At 39.8% G+C, this 22,214-nt stretch overlaps 1 protein-coding gene across 11 annotated transcripts in view; it reads left to right on the top strand.

Annotated features, from left to right (window-relative positions):
* Positions 1–22,214, top strand: part of RBFOX2 (RNA binding fox-1 homolog 2) — a 269,160-nt gene that overhangs the window by 205,448 nt on the left and 41,498 nt on the right. For all 11 annotated transcript variants that reach the window (XM_040637444.1, XM_040637446.1, XM_040637443.1 and 8 more), the window contains one exon: positions 3,879–4,103. In XM_040637444.1, the coding sequence (XP_040493378.1) occupies positions 3,879–4,103 (225 nt within the window). The remainder of the gene's footprint in view (positions 1–3,878; positions 4,104–22,214) is intronic.

Below are 22,214 nucleotides of genomic sequence, written 5' to 3'. Positions count from 1 at the left end.
ACATACCAATTAGAATTATATTTAGTCCTGTTTTCTTCCCCAGGCTCTGTTTGCTTCTGATTGAAAATGACGTTGGGTAGGGGAGCCTGGGTGGCTCAGTCAGTTGAGCATCGGGCTCTTGGTTTTGGCTCAGGTCATGATCTTAGGGTCAGGCTCCACGCTCAGCAGGGAGTCTGCTTAAGATTCTTTTCCTCCTCCTCTGCCCCCCCCATGTGCTCTCTAAATAAATAAAGTCCTAAAAAATGACATTAGGTATATATTTTATTTTAGCAAGGATTAACATTTCTATATGAAGCATTCCTCCAGAAACAGAATACATCTCTGTTTATTCAGGCCTTGCTTTATATCCTACATCGTGTGTTTTATCCTATACATTTTGTTGCCCTTTTGAATAACTGACTATTGCCGGTTGTAAAGTAAATATGACAAAATTTTATTATTAGGTCTACTCATTTGTAGTTAATTTCTTGGGCTTTTCTAAGTACATAGCTATAGTTGTCTCTGTTCTCTTTATCTCCAGTTCAGGTTTGTCACCTCATTGTATGTAGTGCGTGAGTCATAGGATTCTTAGCGAGGACAGGTATTTCACAGCTTAATATGATGTTTGCCAGTGGTTTTTTTATTGCTTTATTTTTCCCTTTAACATGTAGTGACATATTTATCAAGTGTTCAGTTTAATGAATTTTAACAATTTGGTACCATCATCCTTAACAAGAAATTTAGCATTTCTATCATCCTAGAATGTTCCATCCTAGAATGTTCCAGATCTCCATCATCACTCCCCACCCCCCCAAAAAGAAACAACTACTTTCTCATTTCTGTTACAATAGATTTTACAATAGATTTGTATCTCATTCAGCACAGCTTTAAGATTCATCTGTGTTGTTGGTAGTTTATTCTTTTTTTTTCTTTTTTTCTTTTTTTCAGCTATGTAACATTCCATTTTGTGAATAAACCACAATTTGTTTATCCATTTTCCTGTTGATTTCAGTACAGTCATTTTCAGTTTGGGGCTATTAAGAATAAAGCTTCCATGAACATTCTTGTACAAGCGTTTTTGTACACATGCTTTTATTTCTTTGGGGCGAACATGAATATTTTAACTATAAAAAAGTAAAACTGCAGAACAGTTCTACCACGTGGATATACTGTTTTACACTTTGACAAGCAGTATACGAAAGCTCTTGTTGTTCCACATCCTTGTCAACGTTCAGTGTCTTCAGTCTTGTGGTCCTTTTAATGGGTGTGAAATGGTAGCTCATTTGGTTTTAGTTTCGTAACCCTGATGACTAATGTTGAGCCACACATTCGTGTGTTTTCTGCCCATCTGTATATCCTTTTGTGGGAGTTTGTCTGTGAAAGTCATTAATCCATCTTTTAAAAAGTTGCTTTGTTCTTTTTATTATGATTTGTAACGGTTCTTTGTGGATTCTGGATGTGTGTTCTTTGCCAGATGTGTGTACTATGAACACTACCTCCCAGGCTCCATCTTGTCTTTTCATTATCTTAGTGGTACCTGTCAAAAAGCAAGAAATTTTTTTTTTTTAAGATTTTATTTATTTATTTAACAGAGAGACAGACAGCCAGCGAGAGAGGGAACACAAGCAGGGGGAGTGGGAGAGGAAGAAGCAGGCTCATAGCGGAGGAGCCTGACGTGGGGCTCGATCCCGTAACGCCGGAATCACGCCCTGAGCCGAAGGCAGACGCTTAACCGCTGTGCCACCCAGGTGCCCCAAGAAATTTTTAAATTTTGATGGAGTTCGGTTTATCAGTTTTTTCTTCAATAGTTCCTGTTTTTTTTTTAATGCCCAAAGAATGCTTTGTTTATTGCAAAATTGTGACAGTTATCCTCTATCTTTTTTTCCTAGATGTTTTAGAGTTTTAAAACGCTCTTATATTTAGGTCTGATATCTCTTTCCAGTTAACTTTTGCCTAGTTAAGGTTTGAGTTGGGATGTGGGATGAGTTGAGGTTTATTTTTTTCCCACTGGGTATTCAATTTTTTATCTGTTAAAAAGGGTTTCCTTTCTCCTACTGAATTGACTTGATGACTTAATACTGACTGTATATACATGTATCTCTCTGGATTCTTTTCTGCTCATTCATTGGTTTGTCTGTCTTTAAGCCGGTACCGTACTATTGTGACTACTGCAGCTTTGTAGTAAGTCTTGAAATCAGGTGGTGTAAGTCTTCCAATTTGTGTTCTTTTTCAGAATCACTTTGGCTCTTCTAGGCTCTTTGCATTTCCATATAAATTTTAATAACACCTTGTCAGTTTCTGCAAAAATACCTGAGATTTTGATTGAGTTTGTGGGATTTGGGGTGCATGGCCATCTTAGGAATACCAAGCATTCCAGTCCATGACCGTGTATTTCTCCATTTATAACAGCTTTTGTACATTTGTTCAGTTTCATTTTATGCAGAAGAGCTTATTGTAGCAATGATGGTAGAACCTGTCTTTAAAAATAGTGTGAGATCTTTCTGCATTTTTGGATTCATTTTGTTTGAGATATAGATGAGTTTAATGGCCATCAGGTTAGTGTCGAAAGCCGGATGGTGTTTAGAAAATGCTGCTGTACCTTACATCGAAAACCGGGGATGTACTGTATGGTGACTAACATAATATAATAAAAAATCATTATTAAAAAAAAAATGCTGCTGTAAGTTCTGTTTCCTACAGCTCTCACTGGGTAGAGAATCCCCTCTTGAACTGAGGGGAAAGAAGGATAATTGGGACTGAGAAAGAGGAATAATTGCTCCCTTGCCTGATGAAAGTGGTGCTCATGCGTAAGAGGAAACCAAGTGACATAAACCCAGATTTAGCCTTTCAAAGTGCTGACATTTTGAAGCATTTGTCCATCTCTGCCAACTACTTACAGAGGACAGTGGCCCAAGACTTTGCAGACTTGTGTATCTTCAGTAAAATAATGGCTTTACTTCTTATGAAATAAAATGGGAGCCCGGGGAAGGGGGTGCAAGATTCAAACTCTGTTGTATCTGAACTTAGGACAGAAGTGAGAAAGGGGCTCTGGATCCACAATGGCTCCTTCTGACAATTCCCTATAGATCCTGCATATTCTTAATGATATTTCAGATATCACAGTGAATTCCAGGTAAGCATGTGGGATTGATTACCACACGGAGAGGAGTCCTGCTGTGCTGTTAGCCTTATAAAGCTCACAGTGATTGTGAAGAGCTCTTAAATTTTTTTATCTGGGGATTTTTTTTTGGTCTATCTCTAATATTTATAATTTAAGCAACCGATTTTTTAAACTATTAGCCTAGTAGCCAAGACTTAAGTAAATCTCTATCTTGAAATCCAAACATTAATTTTTTAATAATATACTTTCTTCTGAACTCTGTACTCTTAAAATCTAGAGATCTATGTTGTCTTGTTATGAGAACTTAATGTATAATCTCACCCTACCTGTTGTTAGAAATTGTAATTTAGTGAAATTGCTTTGTTTTACCCTGAGAATCTCTGTAAAGGGATAGAGTGTGTCCTGAAGAAAATACTAACGGCCCAAACTAATTTCAACTCTTAAAACTATTCTTGTGTGAGAAATTTCCTGGCATTTTTTTAAAACTTGGTTTAAAGGAAAATTTTTGACTCTTTGGTAACTAATCAACTTTAATATGGTCATGGACCTGTTTAAGAACCACAGATTGGCCGAAGATGAGGGTATGTTTGCGTGACTACATGCATACATCGCTATATATGGCAGTGTTTGCCCTAGTCCTCAGGCAGTAAGCCTTCCATTTTACTGGAGCGAAGAGAGAATATTCAGAGAATTTTGTATACTCACCTTAAAAATAGTCACGTAATGAGAATTTAAAGTCACTTTTTCTCCTTATTTTCTCTTCCACTATTTGTTTTAGGGTAACCAGGAGCCAACAACAACTCCTGACGCAATGGTTCAGCCTTTTACTACCATCCCGTTTCCACCACCTCCACAGAATGGAATTCCCACAGAATATGGAGTGCCACACACTCAGGACTATGCCGGCCAGACCAGTGAGCATAACCTGACACTCTACGGAAGTACGCAAGCCCACGGGGAGCAGAGTAGCAACTCACCCAGCACACAAAACGGATCTCTCACGGTATGTGAACTATGAGGTGGGAAATGGAAGAGTGCCTGCCATCGTATTGAAATCTTCACCTGAGTCATCAGACCAGAAAACCCTTTGAATTAATTTAGCATCTACATGACACTACGTAGCATTTATGTAATTTCATTTCTGCCCCCCTGCATTGAAATTAGAAGGTAAGGACTTCGAGTCTGAGCTCGCAGTCACTGCCCAGGAGCTTAGGGTCTAGAGACAGGACAGGCAACACAAGGTGAGCGCCGCAGCGAGGGCACACTTAGGTCAGTTTCACTAGAAAGCTTTGTTTTGCCACGCCTCGTGGTCTCTCCTGTGTTGTCATGGTACGCAGTCTCTCAGCAGCGTTCCGCACATTGCCTGTTTCCTCCTCTTTGACATACTCAGTCTTTTGCTCTCGGGACACTCCGTTTCCCTCCTGTGCACTGGAAGTTCTCACTTAGTCCCCTTCGCTGGTTCCTGTCTCTCTGTTCAGTTTTTATTTTTTAAATTTTTATTTATTTTTAAAAGATTTATTTATTTTTGGGGGGGAGAGAGAGCTCGCAGGAGTGGAGGGAGAGGCAGAGGGAGAGGGGGAGAGAGACTCTCACGCAGACTCCCTGCTGAGCACAGAGCCCAACACAGGCTCAGTCCCACGTCCCTGAGATCATGACCCCAGCAGAAACCAAGAGTCCCAGGCTTAAATGACTGAGCTGCCCAGGAGCCCCTCTCTGTTCAGTTTTTATTTATTTTTTAAAAGATTTTATGTATTTATTTGACACAGAGAGAGTGTGCGAGAGAGCACAAGCAGGGGAGGCGGCAGAGGGAGAGGGAGAAGCAGGCTCTCCGCAGAGCAGGAAGCCCCACATGGGGCTCCATCCCAGGACCCTGGGATCATGACCCAAGCCGAAGGCAGACTGAGCCACCCACGCGCCCCTCTGTTCAGTTTTTAAATACTGCAGCACTCCAAGCTGCCAGCACTCCAATACCCCCTTCCTCTTATTTTATGTCCTTTCGCTGTATAATTATACTACTAAATTGACCTTGCTGCTCGAGCAGAACCTAGGAGTCGGCTCTCTTTCCTTCCTCTCCACATCCGGTGCATTTCCAAGTCCAATAGCGGTAACTCGAAGCATTCTTACTTCAGCTTTTCTCTTTATCTTAATACTCTGACCGGACAGTGTATGTGATTACCAGCGCAGCTCTTCTGCCAGATTTCTTGGGTTCGAGTTGGGCCCTACTTAGCAGCATGACTTTATCTAACCTCTTTCTGTGTTGGCTTGCTCGGTGACGACAAATACATATCTGTACCTGGAAAAGGAAGACAGCAGTACCTGCCTCCACCGGCCGCTAGGAGATTTAAGAGTTGAAGTCATGTACAGTATCATCATCGTCGTCCCCACGCTAGTCCAGATCTCATGGCTTATTTCCTGTGTTACTGCTGCCTGCCTGAGGATCCCTTCCCCACACAGCAGCCAACACAGTGCTCTGTTTTCTCACGCAAATAAGGTTACTTTGCTGTTTAACTCTAACGGTTCCCTCACATACTTAAAATAAAATCCAAACTCTGGACTTGGTTTACTAATCCCTGGCCCCAGCCGACCTTTTTGGCTTTGCCTTTTACTAGTAATTGCTAAAGTAAAAGAAATGTCAAAAGTCAACCAGTAGATATATATCACATACATAGCAATGTGCCGGAAGTCATATTATCTGTGGGATTGCTGGTCTGTCTCCAAAGATAAAAATGTTCTGTACTCTGGATAGAAAGATCTGTGTCTGGTTTTTAGATTTCTTTTTGCCCTTCCTGTTTCAGATTATCAGGAGAGCTTTATTCAGCCTCTAAACCACTTGATATGATTTACTTCCCAATGAAGAGCCTTACAGTGGAAGCTGTTGTTACATAAGGATGGATTTAACCTTCAAATACTTTCCATTTTCTTTTATTAGATATTAGACCACAAAGAAATCCATTCTTTCCTTGAAAACATGTTATCTTTTCAGTCTTGATCAGTTATATATAAGCACATAATTTTATACTGCATAAGTGATGGGCTACAGTAGACAATTCATTGGGAAGATGTAAGCATGGTGGGTAACAGATGAGGATTCCGTAGCATTTGTTCTAGAATCATGAATATATTGGCTGGTATCTTGGCTGCATTTCCAAATCACTTTCAAATGATTATGAACTCAGACTTACCAGAACAACTGTGCAAAGAAGAAATAAAATATAAATCTGAGGCTTTATTAAATATTTTAATTACTAAATCTATTCACTAGTTATCTGTCCTTTTTCTGTTTTTATTTCTATGTTCTATTTCACATCAAATCAATCTTGGTAATTTGTGACTTTCTAGGAATTTTTCTTTTTCATCTAAATCGTCTATTTTGTTGGTATAAAGTTATTTATAATAATAATAATCCCATATAATCCTTTTTAATTTCTATAGCATCTGTAGTGATATCCCCTCTTACATTCTTGATTTTGGTAATTGTGCCTTCTTTCCTTTTTTTCTTGATCAGTCTAGCTAAGGTTTATTAATTTTGCAGATATTTCTAGAAAACCAGCTTTGATTTCATTGATTTTTTTAAAAATCTGTTGTTTTTCTGTTTTATATTTCATTGATTTCCATTCTGATCTTTATCGTTTCCTTCCTTCTACTAGCTTTGAGTTGGATTTGGTCTTAGGTCTTTGGTTTTTGTGTTGTTGTTGTTTTTTTAGCCTCTTGAGTTGCAGCTTTAAATCATTGATTTTGGATTTTTTTTCCTTTCTGATACATGTTTAAAGCTATACATTTCCCCTTAAGTTTCCCATAAAATGTGATATATTGTGTTTTTGTTTTCATTCAAGATATTTTTTAAATTTTTCCACGGGGCACCTGGGTGGCACAGCGGTTAAGCGTCTGCCTTCGGCTCAGGGCGTGATCCCAGCGTTATGGGATCGAGCCCCACATCAGGCTCCTCTGCTATGAGCCTGCTTCTTCCTCTCCCACTCCCCCTGCTTGTGCTCCCTCTCTCGCTGGCTGTCTCTCTCTCTATCGAATAAATAAATAAAATCTTTAAAAAAATTTTTCCTTATGATTTCTCCTTTGATCCTGGGTTACATAGACATGTGTTTCTTAATGTCCAAATGTTTGAAGATTTCCCAACTTTCTTTTCTTGATTTGTAATTTAATCCCACTGTGGAAAGAGAACATACTTTGTATGATTCAATTTTTAAAACCTGATTGAGACTTGTTTTAAGGCTTAGTAGATGGTCTTTCCTACAGACTGTTCCTAACCAGTATGACCTTTTCTCAATATGAAATGTCCCTCTGTCTCTGTTATTATTTCTTAAGTCTATTTTGTCTGATACTAATCACTTCAGCTCTCTTATTACTATTTGTATGACATCTTTTTCCTTCATTTTTGTCTCAAACTCTTTGAATCTAGGTGTGTCTCTGGTAAATTTAAAAATAAAATACAACTGAATCTTACTTTCACCAATTTGAAAAGGACTGCCTTTTTATCAGAGCATTTAGTCTATTTACATTTAAGGTAATTGTTAATATGGGTGGATTTATGTCTGCCATTTAACTACTTGTTTTATGTCTCCTTTTATTGTTCCTCTCTTCCTTTACTGATTTCTGTCAAATAATTCTTAACTGTACCTTTTAAATCCCTTTGTGATTTTTAATTAGTTATTTGTGTTATTTTTATATTTTCTTCGTTCTTGATCGAGGATTACATCTTCAATTTACCATAACTTACTAATGCATGCATTTGCTTACTTGTGGGTGCACGCACACGTGTATGTGTGTCTTCTTCTGGTAAAAGATTGTGGCTTTGGTCTAATATAGCTTCATTCCTCACCATCCTTTGTACTATTTTTGACATCTGTATTATACATATAAGGTCCAGTTGTATGTTTTTTACCAGAGACACACCTTAGATTCAAAGAGTTTGAGACAAAATGAAGGAAAAAGATGTCATACAAACAGTACTGGTAAGAGAGCTGAAGTGATTATATTAGTATCAGACAAAATAGGTAAGACAAGAAGTATTGGTAGAGACAAATTTTTATAAGAAATGCAACAATACAGTCTTGTAATTATTACTTTAAAGAATCTTATATTTTCAAAGAAAGTTACCACTTCCAGTAATCTTCATATCTTCCTGTGAATTTGAGTCGTATTCTGATGTCATTTCCCTTCAGCCTGTAGGACGTCTTTCAGTATTTTCTGTAGACTAGGTCTGTTTGAAACAAATTTTCTATTTTTGTGTATCTAGGAATGTCTTTATTTTGTCTTCATGTTTGAAGGATAGTTCTGCTCACTGTAGAATTCTTAGTTGACCATTTTTTCTCCACTCCCCAGCACTTCAAACCCGTCATCCCACTGCCCTCTGGCCTCTGACAAGAGCTGGCGGATTCTCTCTGTTGGGCTCTCTCCTGTCTCCCCCTCCTCATGCTTGTAGTTTCACCATTGGCCACAGATGTGAGGAGAGCGTATCTAGCTCCTCTGTGATCCTCTCATTTCCAGGATCTCCCCTTCACATTGCTGGCTGCTCCACCACTCAGCTCAGACAGACCACAAGCTCAAGGCAGAAGACTGTATTTCCCCTGGTGGGGCCTACCAAACTTGCTGCTTTTAGCCAACAGAGCTGTGGGTGTTCCACTGCCCACTCTCCATCCCCCTCACCACCCACTCCACCACTGCCCTCAATGCCCCAAATTAAGTTTACCCCTTCTGGTAGCATAGCTGCTAGTTCTCATGGCCCTGTCCTGATAAAAACGAAGTTCTCTGCTGCAGAACTGAGGGATCAGTGGTGGTGTTGGGGCAGGGATGACATGACGGGTTGGAGTCCGCCACAGGCAATGTTTGTGGCCTCTTGCTGGTGTTACTCTAAGCTCTAGCAATTTTTCAAGAAATTTCTTTATCATCTGCCTGTGATTTCCAGAATGTGAAATGACTGTGGGACAATTTTTGTCCAGCTTTCTTACTGTTGTCTTGTTTTGGGGAGAGGAGTCACTGGCCTGTTCACGCCGTCAAAGCCAGCAGTCAGGACTCCCTGAGTCCTGTCATGGCACTCGCTATACAGTTTCTCATTGCACCTCTCCTCCCCAGGGCCCACTTCTCTTTCTGCTTGTTTTCCCTTCCTGTCACCATTTCCCATTGTTTCAGATGCCCAGATTCTAGGTTTCTAACGGCAGGGTAAAAGACACATTCTGTTCCTTAATATAAATATATACGGTGAAGACTTCTCTTCCTCATCCCTATTAGAAACTATTCACTACACAATTTTGCATTATATTGACCAATTTGAGGTGCTAAAGAAATAAAATTAGGAAGCCGTGTGTATAGATTGGGAATTCATCGGTGCTGAGGAAGAAATGGAAAATCCTTTGAACTGTGTCTACAAACAGAGATGGCACAGGTTCTGTACTTTAGGAAGTTGCTAACAATAAAATACAAAATTATTAGGAGGCTCTGGCTGAAGATGCTTCTTACGTGTTTAAGTGTACATTTAAATGGGAGTGTGAATCCACTGCTCTTAACCCATTTGCCTTTGGAAGTTGTGAATGTGTGGGTGTTCCAGGGGCGACGTGTGTAGACGAGAGACTGAGCTGTAGAGCAGTACATCATAAAACTTAGATTTGACAACATTATAGATTATTCTGTTAAACTTTTACTATCTACTAACATGTTTCTTAAAATGGATCCGGTAATTCCTGTGGCCAGTTAAATTCAGAAGGTAGATAGGAAGCTTTGTGATTTACAAAGAAATGATACCTGAAATTTCTGTAACACTTTGTTTAAAAATTGCTTCCACAAACACTGTTTTATTGTGATCCATAAACTAGTCCGTTGTGTGTGTGAGGGTTTTACAGTCGGGGAATTCAGAGTCGGTTCTCCATTCTGCTGCTCGGATCCCCAGCCCCAGCTCAGCGGCAGGGGATGCTGTATGTATACACGCTGGTCCTGCTAGCAAGCCCCTGCGCATCTCTGCCCAGTCAGCCCACATGTCAGCTCTGCTGGGGAGCCTTGCTCGATTATCCCAGGCAGAACCAGCTTATCCTTCATTCAGGCTCAGGTAGACTCCTGAGAGGACCGCTTGTTGTGGAACTTACAAGATGTTTTTTGTTCCCTTCTGTCTCCCTAATTAAACTACGCTTTTAAAGAAAAAGTTCTTCTAGTTCATCTTTGCGTTCTCTGACTTATCACAGTGCCTGGCACTTAATAGTTACTCAGTAATTATTTCTCGGGTGGTTGGGAGTAGTTAAAGGAGGTAAGGTGTGCCATGGGAGGTCTGAAGAGGGAGAAGCTAAGTCTTCTAGATGCAGGTGACATTGATCTGGTCCTCATATTAAGTGATTAGAATTGGAACATGCGCAGGATTAGAACATGATGGGAAGAATTAGGCAAGTGATTTCTCAAAGCAGAGTTAAAGCGATGGGCAAGGTCAAAATGTCTTTGAATAAAAACATGTGTTTCCAGTAGGCTGAAGCTTGGGGTGTTTGGTGGATACGGAGGGAAATACGGTGGGAGAAAAGTCGCTTGAATACACATTGGGAAGAGTATTTGAATGCCCATCTGAGAAATGACTTTATCGGAGGTTTCTGAGCAAGGAAATGGAAGTGAGCAGAGCTGTGCTTCCAGAAGACCAATGTGTTGCATATACCAGGTGAGGGGAGAAGCAAGGGGACTGGTTAGGAAAGAGTCTTCAGAGGTTCTGGACCAGGGGGCCGCAGCGGTTATTTAGAGGAGGGATGAATGGAAGAGAGGTTGCCACAGTAGAATACACAGGATCCGACAGCTGACTGAATGAGTAGAAGCAGGGAGCGCAAAGATTGTGTCCTCCTCAGTGCAAGAACTGTACCTTGAATGAATCGTTTCACCTCCCAAACTCCACATTCCTCATCTATTACATGAAGCCAGCAGTGCCTGCCTGACAAGATTGTGTTGAAAAGAAATTAGAAATGTGGGAAATTACTGGTTTAAATAGTTCTTTAATTGCCTTTTTTTATGAAGATTTTATTTATTTAGAGTGCAGAGAGCGCACATGGCAGGGGGAGGGGCAGAAGGAGAGGGAGAGAGAGACTCTCAAGCAGGCTCCTCAGTGAGCATGGAGCCCAACTCAGCTTGATCTCATGTCCCTGAGATCATGACTGTGTCAAAACGAAGAGTTGGACACTTAACCAACTGAGCCACCCAGGAGCCCCTTTAATTGCTTTTTTTAAACCATCTTTTAAAATCACTTGTCCTTTGACGTCCTTGATTTGTACATTTTATTATTGTGAGCCACAGCTATACTGTAGTAGAGATTTTATGTTGAATAGTCTCATCTTGTGTGAGAGAACCAAAAAAAGAACTTCTACAAAAATGAGAAATAAGCAATGAAATCTGGAATTTTATTTCTAAAATGTATTTGAGAAATTGATTTTCATGTTGGGCTAGAAGCTTCTTGTACCCTTAAGACAAGAGCTGGTTTTGACAGTTTGTCCCATACTGTGCGTTAGCAGAGAGGTAACAGTCAAGGGTCCTGATTATGCCCGCACCTTCCTGCAGAGCAGAGAGGACCTCAGTTGTTACATGTTTGGGTACTCTTCCAAGTGCCGGCAGCCATACGTGACTGAAGTCTTTGAGGTGACGAGCTTTGGTGAGTGACCTTCAGATGAGGTTTGTGTCTGTATGCATGTTCTGCCCACCTAGTAGATTATACTTTCCTTGAGGGCAGGAGCTACTACTTGCCCTCTTATTACTGCCATTGGCATATAATGGATGTTTAATACGTGTTTTTTGAGTGGAAAAAAAAAGCTTATAAAGGTTCAGCATCCGTGATTGGTTAGTAGGAAATGTTCATAACATCTTTGGAAGTATTTGAACAGAGTTGATGGCTCTAAGGCAGAGATGTGAAGGCATAGCTGAGGGGCCCGCCTTTACTGTGCTGGTCAGCGGTAGACGTCACGGGCCTCTCAGTTGTGGCCTTCAGGTGCACTTCTGGATGACAGATAACTAGAACTCCGTGCTGCTCACCGTCCTCAGTTTCTTTGCTTTGTTCACGCCCTTTCTCTGGAGTTGAAGCCAGCTTTTCCCTCACTTCTCTGTCAGAGTACCAGTCTAACCATCCTCTGTGGCATTACCCACTGACTGTCTTCCCTGCAAGTGCCTTGTGCATTGGTGTCCCGCTAACACATAGCCAAGAAGTGATAGCCCTTAACATGGGTCCATGTGCCCAAGTGAGGATTTCTGGAACGTAATGAAAAGAATGAGGTCCAAATCTTTCTCTCACGTTGTGTGTCGTGGGCCACGTTACCCTCAGCCTACAGCGTGGGCATTGTCATTAGCATGTCTATTTCCAAGCTAGAGTTAGAAGGCCTGGGACCACAGAGGAATTTATTCATCTGACTACCCACTGTTCCAAGAGCGTCCCTCATTTTCCCTCCAGAGTCATAAAAGGGAGAAGATGTCGAGCCTACACAAACCATTCACAGTTATTATCAGTTTACCAGAGCTGCCACGCCTGCGATCATCTTGGCAGTTTCAAAGCTGGATCCCTGAGCAAACGGTAGGCTGGTCTGAAAGTGCAAGAGCTGCTACAGAAAACCACATTCAGACCAGGCATGGATATTTTTGTTTTCGATTTATTTATTTATTAGAGCGTGCTCACGGTAGCCGGAGGGAGGGTCAGAGGGAGAAGGAGAGAAGCAGATTCACTGCCGAGCACGGAGTCTGATGCGGGGCTTGATCCCACCTAACCCTGACCCCGAGATCATGACCTGAGCCAAAATCAAGAGTTGGATGCTCCACTGACTGAGCCAGCCACCCAGGCACCCCAGACATGGATATTGTTGAACAGAGAAAATTGCCCTGTGGTTCATGACAGCCAAGACACCTTTCAGCATATTGTTAATATTGTTAGCCTCATGATTATTGCTGCTTCTCCCTTGCGTGTCTTCATTCATTTATTTACTTTTACTTTTATTTACTTTTACTTACCCACCCCACCGCCTCCCTTCCCTGCCAAAAGCAACTAGAACTAAACAGTGCTGGGAATGGTAATGCTGTGCTCTGCTGCCCCTTCCTGCTCTCCTGTGTTAGGGCCAGGATAAAGAAGCACTGATGACTAATTTGGGGGCATGGTTTTTCTTAACCTGTCCAGAGAGTTGTACATTTTTCAGAAATATTTTGTACTATTTTTTGAAGTCAGTGAACTGATTAGAATCACTGAGTTTTAAAACTGAAATGGATTTTAGGAATCATTTTATGCCTTCCTTTTACAACAGAGGTCAACAGTTCTAAGTGACTTGAGCACGGAAGGTTACAGCTAGCTATTAACAGAGCCGGAACTCAGGAAATCTGCTTCCAGCCAAGTGCTTTTTTTCTGCTTCCCCATGTAAATTATAAAAAATAAAAGGCATCCCCAGGGATGGTCTTCTTAGCTTCCATTGATTCTTCGACTTTAAACCTAAGAACTCCACCTAGAACATACGAAGAGATTTCTTTCATTCTAAAATGTACATTAAAATATTAAAGAAGCATTCAGTCAAGGATAAAGTTTTTAATTGAGGTGATCTTCTGTCTGTGTTTCACTATTTTACATTATGTATAATTTTTCTATGATTCTCACTCCTGGTTTAAAAAAATAAGTGACTTGCTGTGGTTTTTGTTTCACAGTATGATACCAGTTTATGATGATAGTACATACACAAATGACGCCTTTTGTAATTCCTTTTTATAGCATTTTGACCTACTGAGAAAATGGAGCTAGACATTTTCTGAAGAAAATTGAATTACTAGTTAATTGGGAAAAAAAAAATGTTTGCTTACATTTAAATGCCCAGAGAGGACTAGATTCTCAGAATTTGGATTGTCATAGCAGTATTCAAGTACATAAAGGAAATGCATAAGCATTTCTTTTTAAAATAACTAAATCTAAAAGTAATTTTTCTTGACTAGTGAATTGCTCTACAGAGATGTAAATTCAATTTTCCATGCCCCAAAAATTGTGTCTGGTGGTGGCATTAGATAAAATAATTTTATGTTCAGTATATCACAGGAGTTCTATCAGTAGGTTCTTTTAGCAATGTGAAATACCCCGATTTTCGGTACGTAAGCATATGGGCCAAGATTTCACTTTTCAGAAAATTAATTGATCATATTAGGGCATTTTTACTCTTTAATAAGGAATTCATATGATCTCATTCCACCAGGTTTTAACCCATCACATACTCCATTATACTCCATTATAAACATTTATAAAAATGCTTCAAATGCTAACAGACCTAGTTGGTGGATCAACATAAGTTGTAGTCCCCCCCTTTTTCTTAAGGCAATGTACAATGACCTAATGAAAAGTATCCCAACCCACTTTTTAGAATATTATCAGGAAAAACTGAAATTTGTTTTTTAAAGTTGTTTTAGGAAAAACTTTATTATATAGTATTGTGATTGTGGTTAGGGAGCTTGAGCCCTGGAAATCAGATTGAGTTGGGTTTAGCTCCCAGCTCCTTCCATTTGCTAAATGTGTAACCATCTGAAAATTATAATTCTAATGCTCATTTTCCTCATCTGTAAAATTGGTGATAATAGTTCCTACCCAATAGGGTTTTTTGGATTAAGTGAGAAAATGAATAGCAAGTACTTAGGATAATGCCTGGCACATAGTAAATGACAGTAAACATTAGCTACAATACTGTTATTATATAATTATTTCAAAGAAGGTGTCGTAGGCAACCTTGAGTTATGAAACGATACAGATGAATGCGCCATCCAGCTCTCTCTTCTGAGAGAATCTTTCTTCCTTCACCTGCATAGGAGCTAGTGCCCTAAGAGCCATACCTTTATCAGTGAATTTTATAGCCGGCTATACAAAAATAAATGAATGGATTACATGTATAATACGTGTTTGGGGAGAAAGGTGAATTCTCTCCAGAATTCACAGGAAACCTGTTGACTTTGTTTAGTCCAGTATTTCCCAGATTTATTTGACCATGAAATCCATTTTCTACAGAATACCAGTTAACATCCTGTAGAACTGACATTCTGCCTGTTGGAGGTATTGCTCCATGATTTTTGAAGCGCACACCACACACACACACACACAGACACACACACATCCTTTAGATGCACTTAAAACTATTTTGGGAATGAGCTTTCCATTAGATTTTCTTGGGTATAAAATACATCACAGTCTTATTTTATATAAACATTCAAATTTGAAATAATGTAATACAGAAAAATTAATGAAATTTCACTTTTGTGTAAATTTTTAACTGTTAACAAAACTCAACTGAGTAAATTACACAGGTCTTATTGGCTGCATTCAGTGATTCATGAATTGGGTTGCATCCAATCTAAGCAGATAGAAGGGAGCTCAGAAGAGCTGTACAAGGCAAGAGATTTTATAGGCAGAAGGGAGCAGGAACAAGGAAGTTACACTGGGCATTTGTCGATTGGCTAAAGCAAGGTTACTTTCCTTACATGGAACAGAGGCAAGTCTCAGAGCCGGGTCAGGTTAACTTGAGCTGAGCAAGCAAGTACTGATTGGTTGACCTAGGTCTTGCTTTTCTGGGAGAGCCCAGCAAAGAAATGGAGTTCATTTTTGGTTTGCTGAACTGGGGCTTATTGGCATGAGTGACTCCCTCTTGGACAGGGTCTGGACCTTTAACAGAACCAATGTGAATATTCCCCAGTGAAACCTTTGTTAATAATTGCTTAATTTCATGGGGCACCTGGGTGGCTCAGTCGTTAAACGTCTGCCTTTGGCTCAGGTCATGATCCTAGCGTTCTGGGATCCTTCTGGGATCAACCCCGCATCAGGCTCCCTGCTCAGCGGGAGGCCTGCTTCTCCCTCTCCCCCTCCCCCTGCTTGTGTTCACTGTCTCACTGCCTCTTTCTCTGTCAAATAAATAAATAAAATCTTTAAAAAATAAAAAATATTGCTTAATTTCAAAGCTGTCTGAATTATATAGTGATTGACAAGACAACTCTACTTTTAGCAGTTAAGAGAAATACACTATCTTTTGATAAGTTTAGTCTTGAATTTTGCAGTTTTCAGAACCATGTCCCTTATACCATATGTGACGGACTTTGTAACATTTTGAAAATACCCGATTCATCCTATGAGGAGGATCCACTTCAACCTTAACTGAAGACCAATCCCCATCCAACAGAAATTGAACCCAGCTAGAAATCACACTTGCATTCTTAAAACGATGAGATCTTCAGGGAAAGTGCTGCAGGAGATGACACTTTATGTGGCTTACCCCATGTAAGTCAGGTTTATAAATTAAACTGTTTCCAATTTGGGAATACATAATAGTGATATCAGATTAAATGGGGTTCTTTCTTCACCATGCAAATCATTTGAAATGAATAGACGTTTCAGCCCATTTCTGACTTCTATAAGTGGCCTTAACCCTCATACCGAATACAAATACAAGTATTTGTCTACAGTTGTGCCTGTATAGTCATTGAACCAACTAGACATTCTTTGTGTTTTAATATTCTTTAGGGTTTAGAATCTGACATCCCAAAATACCTTTTCCCTTCTTTTTAACTTTTTATTTTGAAATACACTTAGACTTACAGGAAAGTGGCAAAAATAGTGCAAAAAATTTCTGCATAATCCTTCACCTAACTTCCCCCTAATGTCATTACCTTACATAGATACAGTACAATTTTCAAAACCAGAAGTGTTGGTACAATACTAGTAAGGCAAAATATAGACCTTATTCAAATTTTACCAGTTTTTCCACTAATGTCCTTTTTTCCGTTCTAAATGCAACTCAGGATCCCACATTGCAGTTAGTTGTCATGTCTCCTTATTCCAAAATATTTTAATCATATTCAGCTTATATCTGGAGTAGTTCCAGTCTCTGAAGAACAGAGAGAGGAAAAAACTTTGTATTTATAGACTTGCTCTTAGCTGAGAACCATGTCTCATTTTCGAGGTCTCTGCTTATTCTCCCGCAGCCTTTTATGTGTGCATTGGCGAAGGGCTGTAATGCAGACTCTCCTTCTTGAGATACAAAGGTTATTTTGAAAGCAAGTAATATTTGCCAAAATATTTTCTACGTGTCAAAACAGACATAGCTGTGTTGCATATGTACATACAGTATTACAAGGTTTTATCAAACACGAATTAGTTCCGGGTTACTTTTGAATACCCCCGTCTAATTTTGCTTCCTCCAAGAATGCAGTAAATGGTTTTTGTGTTTGTGTGGTTTTAGGGCTAAAAACCAATAAGAACAGGAGAATTAATAATTTTGGAAGCTAGAAAGCAGATGTCCCAGTTAGTGACGAGCTTAGCAGACCCACACGAACTTATTTCTAAGCCAGTTTGTGGGAGAAATCCGAGAAATAATTCCGTTTATACCACAAAAATTTTAGAAGTTGCAGAAACTGACAGCTCCAGATAGAAGATTGGAAAACTCTTCTGTGAGAGCCTGACTGACTCAAGAGGAGAGACTTGAAGATGAACATGTCAGGGGTTCCCCCAACAAATTGCTTACCTAACTGAACTGGAATGAGTCAAAGTCCTCATGCCCCTCCACCCCACCCATGTAGAACTACCAGGTTTTTTCAGCTACCTTTCCCCACTCAATTCTTAATTCTAAGCAGACAACCAAGGTTAGCTAGATTCCTGAGGGAGACCTACAACATGCAGGATAGAGAACAAAAAGAAGCAAACAGAAAAGAAATTGGGAATAAAAGGAAAGCTTTTACTTCCAGAAAACTATCAAAGCAATAATCTGTATACAGCTTTAGAGAGATAAGGAGAAGGTAACTGCATCTACTAAACAAGAATGAAGTTTAAAAGGGGTGGAGACTATGGGATTCAGAGAAGAAAAATCGAACCCTTGAAATTAAAAACATGGCAACCAGGGGCGCCTGGGTGGCTCAGTCGATTAAGTATCTGCCTTCAGTTCAAGTCATGATCATGGGGTCCTGGGATTGAGCCCCGTATGGGGTTCCCTGCTCAATGGGGACCCTGCTTCTCTCTCTCTCTCTCTCTGTCAAATAAATAAAATCTTAAAAAAAAAAAAAAAGGCAACAAAATGTAAAAACTTTGTGGGAGGGCTGGAAGATGAGATTGAAGAAGTAGAGATCTATAGTCTCTTACCCACAATTCTAAAATCCAAAAATGTTCTGAAAATCAGATGATTTTTCATAAGTTAGCAAAACTCACAACTTGTGTATATCATTGTCACATTTATATGAATGCACATGAAGAAATATCACTGTCCCAAGTCTGATTGAGTTACATTATGGGTTATACACCCATTATTACCTTTCTAAAATCCTAAAAGTTCTGAATTCTGATATACATTGGCCCTAAAGTTTTCAGATAAGGAATTAAACACCTGTTATCCAAAAACACAGAGCCAAAAGCCAGAGAGAAAATAAAATAAAAAGATACGAAGGGGCACCTGGGTGGCTCAGTCGATTAAACGTCTGCCTTCGGCTCAGGTCGAGATCCCAGGGTTCTGGGATCAAGCCCCACATCAGGCTTCCTGCTCAGCAGGGAGTCTGCTTCCTCCCCCACTGCTCATGCTTTCTCTTGCTATCTCTCTCTCCCTCTCAAGTAAATAAATAAAATCTTTAAAAAAAATAATAAAGAGATAAGAAAATTAGAGGACCAGTCCAAAACATCCAGTGTCCAATAGTACAAGCTCCAGAGAGAGAGACCAAATGTGTGGAGTTGGGAATCATCAGCAAGATAATTCAAGAAAACTTCCCAGGACTGAAGGACATTAATTTTCAACTTAGAAGAGACTACAGAATTACCAGCAAAATAGATTAAAATAAAACAAACCCACATTAAGGCATATTGCTATGAAATTTTAGAACACTAGACACACTGGACAGTCTCCAAACCAGAGAAACTGAGGGAAAAGAATGCCCTCGGGTTTCTGAACAGCAGCATAGGAAACTAGACAATACTTGAGGTTGCCTTCAAAATTCTAAAGGAATTTTTTTTAACCTAGAATTCTGAATCCAAACTGTCATTAAAATGGGTGAATTTAGTAGATGTTTTGAGACATGACTCAGATTCTCAAGAAATTTGCTGTGCTGAATTAAATTTCTTCTTCCCCTTTAGCCTCACAGAAGTTGAAAATAAATGAACTCATCTCAGAAAACAAAAGGAAAAAATATTGAAGAAAATCCATAATCCATAAATCAAAATATATTATTTCTGAATTTATCAAGAGATTTCTTACTATCTCAGATTACATGTTAAGTGTTACTACGATAGAGACTTGGAAGGTAGTACTTCATCTCATATTGCCTAGAACTCTCTTTCAGACCATAACAGCACATTTGTTCACAGTCCATAGTAAAAATATTTCCACTGTTTCATAGGGAAGTCAGAAAATTAATCCACTTCACAGTTACAGGAATTTTAAAACTTTGAGTTCATCAAACCAAACAAAGCATTTTTAGTCCTCATTTCTAGACTGAGATTTGCTTTTCAATGTAAAAAGCCATGGGCTCCCCTGCAGTTGGGACAGCTAGCTAGACCTCGCTGGGGCAGCCAGATTGTTTAAAGAGTAGATCTATAGACACTAGTCCCAGGATTGCCATGGCCAGCCCTCGCCATAAACTCTCAGTGCACAGACTCCAGCCTCTTCTCTTTCATCCCCTGCCCAGTGAATAAATTAGGTCAGAAAATGACCACAGAAGGGAAGAACAGAACCTTGGGAGGTTGTTTACACGGTCCGTAAAGTCGCTCAGTAGCTAACAATAGAAAATAAAGCAAACCAATAGCATACACTGACATTTTTCTCAGAACAAACAGTTCTGTCCGCTTTTCACAAAGATACAGCCTAAAAACTTTTACTTACTTTTTCTGTCTGATCTGTTTCAACAATTAGTAGTTGATACCAAGGTACACTTAAGATTGGGGATGTCAAATGGGGAGGTATCTCTTACATTCAATGTGTATTTCCTTTTTTTTAAAAAGATTTTATTTATTTATTTGAGGGGGAGGAACAGAGATAACGAGAGAGAGCACAAGCGGAGAAGAGAGGGAGAAGCTCAGCAGGGAGCCCGATGGACGGCTCCATCCCAGGACCCTGGGATCATGACCTGAGCCGAAGGCAGACGCCCAACTGACTGAGCCACCCAGGCGCCCACAATGTATATTTCATATTCCTATGTCCACTGTGTACAGAAATCTGCTCCGCAGCCCCTTTGAGTATCAGTTTAGTAGTTGTCTGGCTATTTTCCTGTGAGCGCCAGTGTGCCTTTGCTGGTTTTCTTCCTCTTGCTTTTCTTCCTGTTGTGGCCTGACCTGCTTCTCTTCCCTCAAGGCATGGGATCCTTGTCATTCTTGTATAGCTTTCCCTGACTTACCCCCATGCCTGCCTCCAGCCCAGGGGAGGTCTTGCTCCTCCTCGTGAGGGTCCTGAGAAAGAGTGGGCTCCACACGTGTTCTCCCTTCTAATGAGGAGGAGGAAGCATGGGTGCCATGCTGGACAGGAGGCCTAGAACGTGAAAGTGAGCCACCTGGTTTTCAGCTCCTGCTCTGCCACTTAATATGTGACCTTGGGCACCTACTTAACCTCTCTGTGCCTTACTTTCTGCCTGTGTCAGTTGGGGTAATAATAGTGCCTGCCTCGTAGATTATTGTGAGGATTAGAAAAGCTAATACATGTACATTACAACATGACATAGTGGTTAAGAGCATGTGCTCTGGGGCCAAACTGCCTGTGTTCGAACCCCTGATCTAGTACTTAGGCAATCTTTCTGGTTTTCAGATTCCTCATCTGAAAAGTGGGGTAAAAAATAATGCCTTCTATATTCTCATGTTTAAAAAAAAAAAAAAGTGCCTACTATTAGGGTTTGTTGCAAGAATTACATTAATTAAAATATGTAAAATGTGTAGGCCGGTGTCTGGCAAATAGTAAACACTATATAAGTATTAACTGTTATTAAAAGGCTTACGGAAGGGTCTATGATATAGTATCCGCTCAAGAAATAGTTGCTATTTAACAGGGAGTTCCCACTTTTCAACAAAATTCTCTAAGTGGAAAGCAGAAAGGATCTGAGGTTTAAAGAGAAGAAAGCAAATTAAAGCCACAATATGGTGCCACTGCCTCCCAGCAGGATAGTTACAATGAAAATGACAATACTGAGAGCAAATAGACCTCTCACAGCTGTCCACAGCTGAGTATAAGTTAGTACAGTCACTTGGGAAAACTGGCGGTGTCTCTTAAGGCTGAACTTAACGCGCATCTTTGACCCAGCAGATCGACTCCTACGTGCATGTGCACCCAACTGAAATGGCTGTTTGCACCAAAAGACAAGAATGTAGCAAGAATATTCATAGAACATTATCCTTAATAGCCAAAAACTGGAAGCAGCTCCAATAAGTCCATTTTATAAGTGTTTATAAAATGAAAGAAGGGATGAATTATAACTGTGTGTATGTGTATTACATAGAATGTGTAAAAGAAGACAAACACAAAAGAGTACATACTGTATAATTCCTTCTTTTGTCTTGTCTTTTTTCTTTTCTTTTCCTTTTTTTTTTAGTTCAAAAACAGCCAAACTAATCTATGGAGTTAGAAGTTTGGGGTAGTGGGGACCCTTTCACAAGGGGACAGTGACTAGAGTGCTCCTGGGGTTCTGTTGTGCCATCTAATTTGATAGTTACGTGGGTGTATTTTCTTTGTGAAAAGTCATTCATGCTTCTGATTTCTGCATTTGTATCTATGTATGTTAAACTGCAGTTTTAAAATATATATTAAGTCAGAAGACTTGAGAATTCTGGAAATGATAATTTACTCTTTCAACTTGCGAAGTGTCCCTAGAATTAAAGACTTAAGAATGTGGGTGTTTTGGGGGCACCTGGCTGACTCTGTCGGAAGAGCGTACAACTCTTGATCTCGGGGTTGTAAATTTGAGCCCAACGTTGGGTGTAGAGATTACTTTAAATAAATAAAAAAAACTTAAGAGAAAATGTAGGTTTTCGCTACAAGGCAGAAAATGATCCAATCTGGCTTCCATCCTTCTTAAATTGTGTCTTCAAGGCCGTAAAAACTTGAAGTAACGAGTACATTGGGCAGCATACCTTGAAATAATCATTGGTTTTCATTGATCCTGCCACCCCGTTCTAATATTACAGATTGCACGAACTACATGT

The sequence above is a fragment of the Ursus maritimus genome, unplaced genomic scaffold (genome assembly GCF_017311325.1).
Source record: "Ursus maritimus isolate PB19 unplaced genomic scaffold, ASM1731132v1 scaffold_21, whole genome shotgun sequence".
Lineage (NCBI taxonomy): Eukaryota > Metazoa > Chordata > Mammalia > Carnivora > Ursidae > Ursus > Ursus maritimus.
Note: the sequence above shows the minus strand (reverse complement) of the source record. Positions and strands in the feature narration are given on the sequence as shown.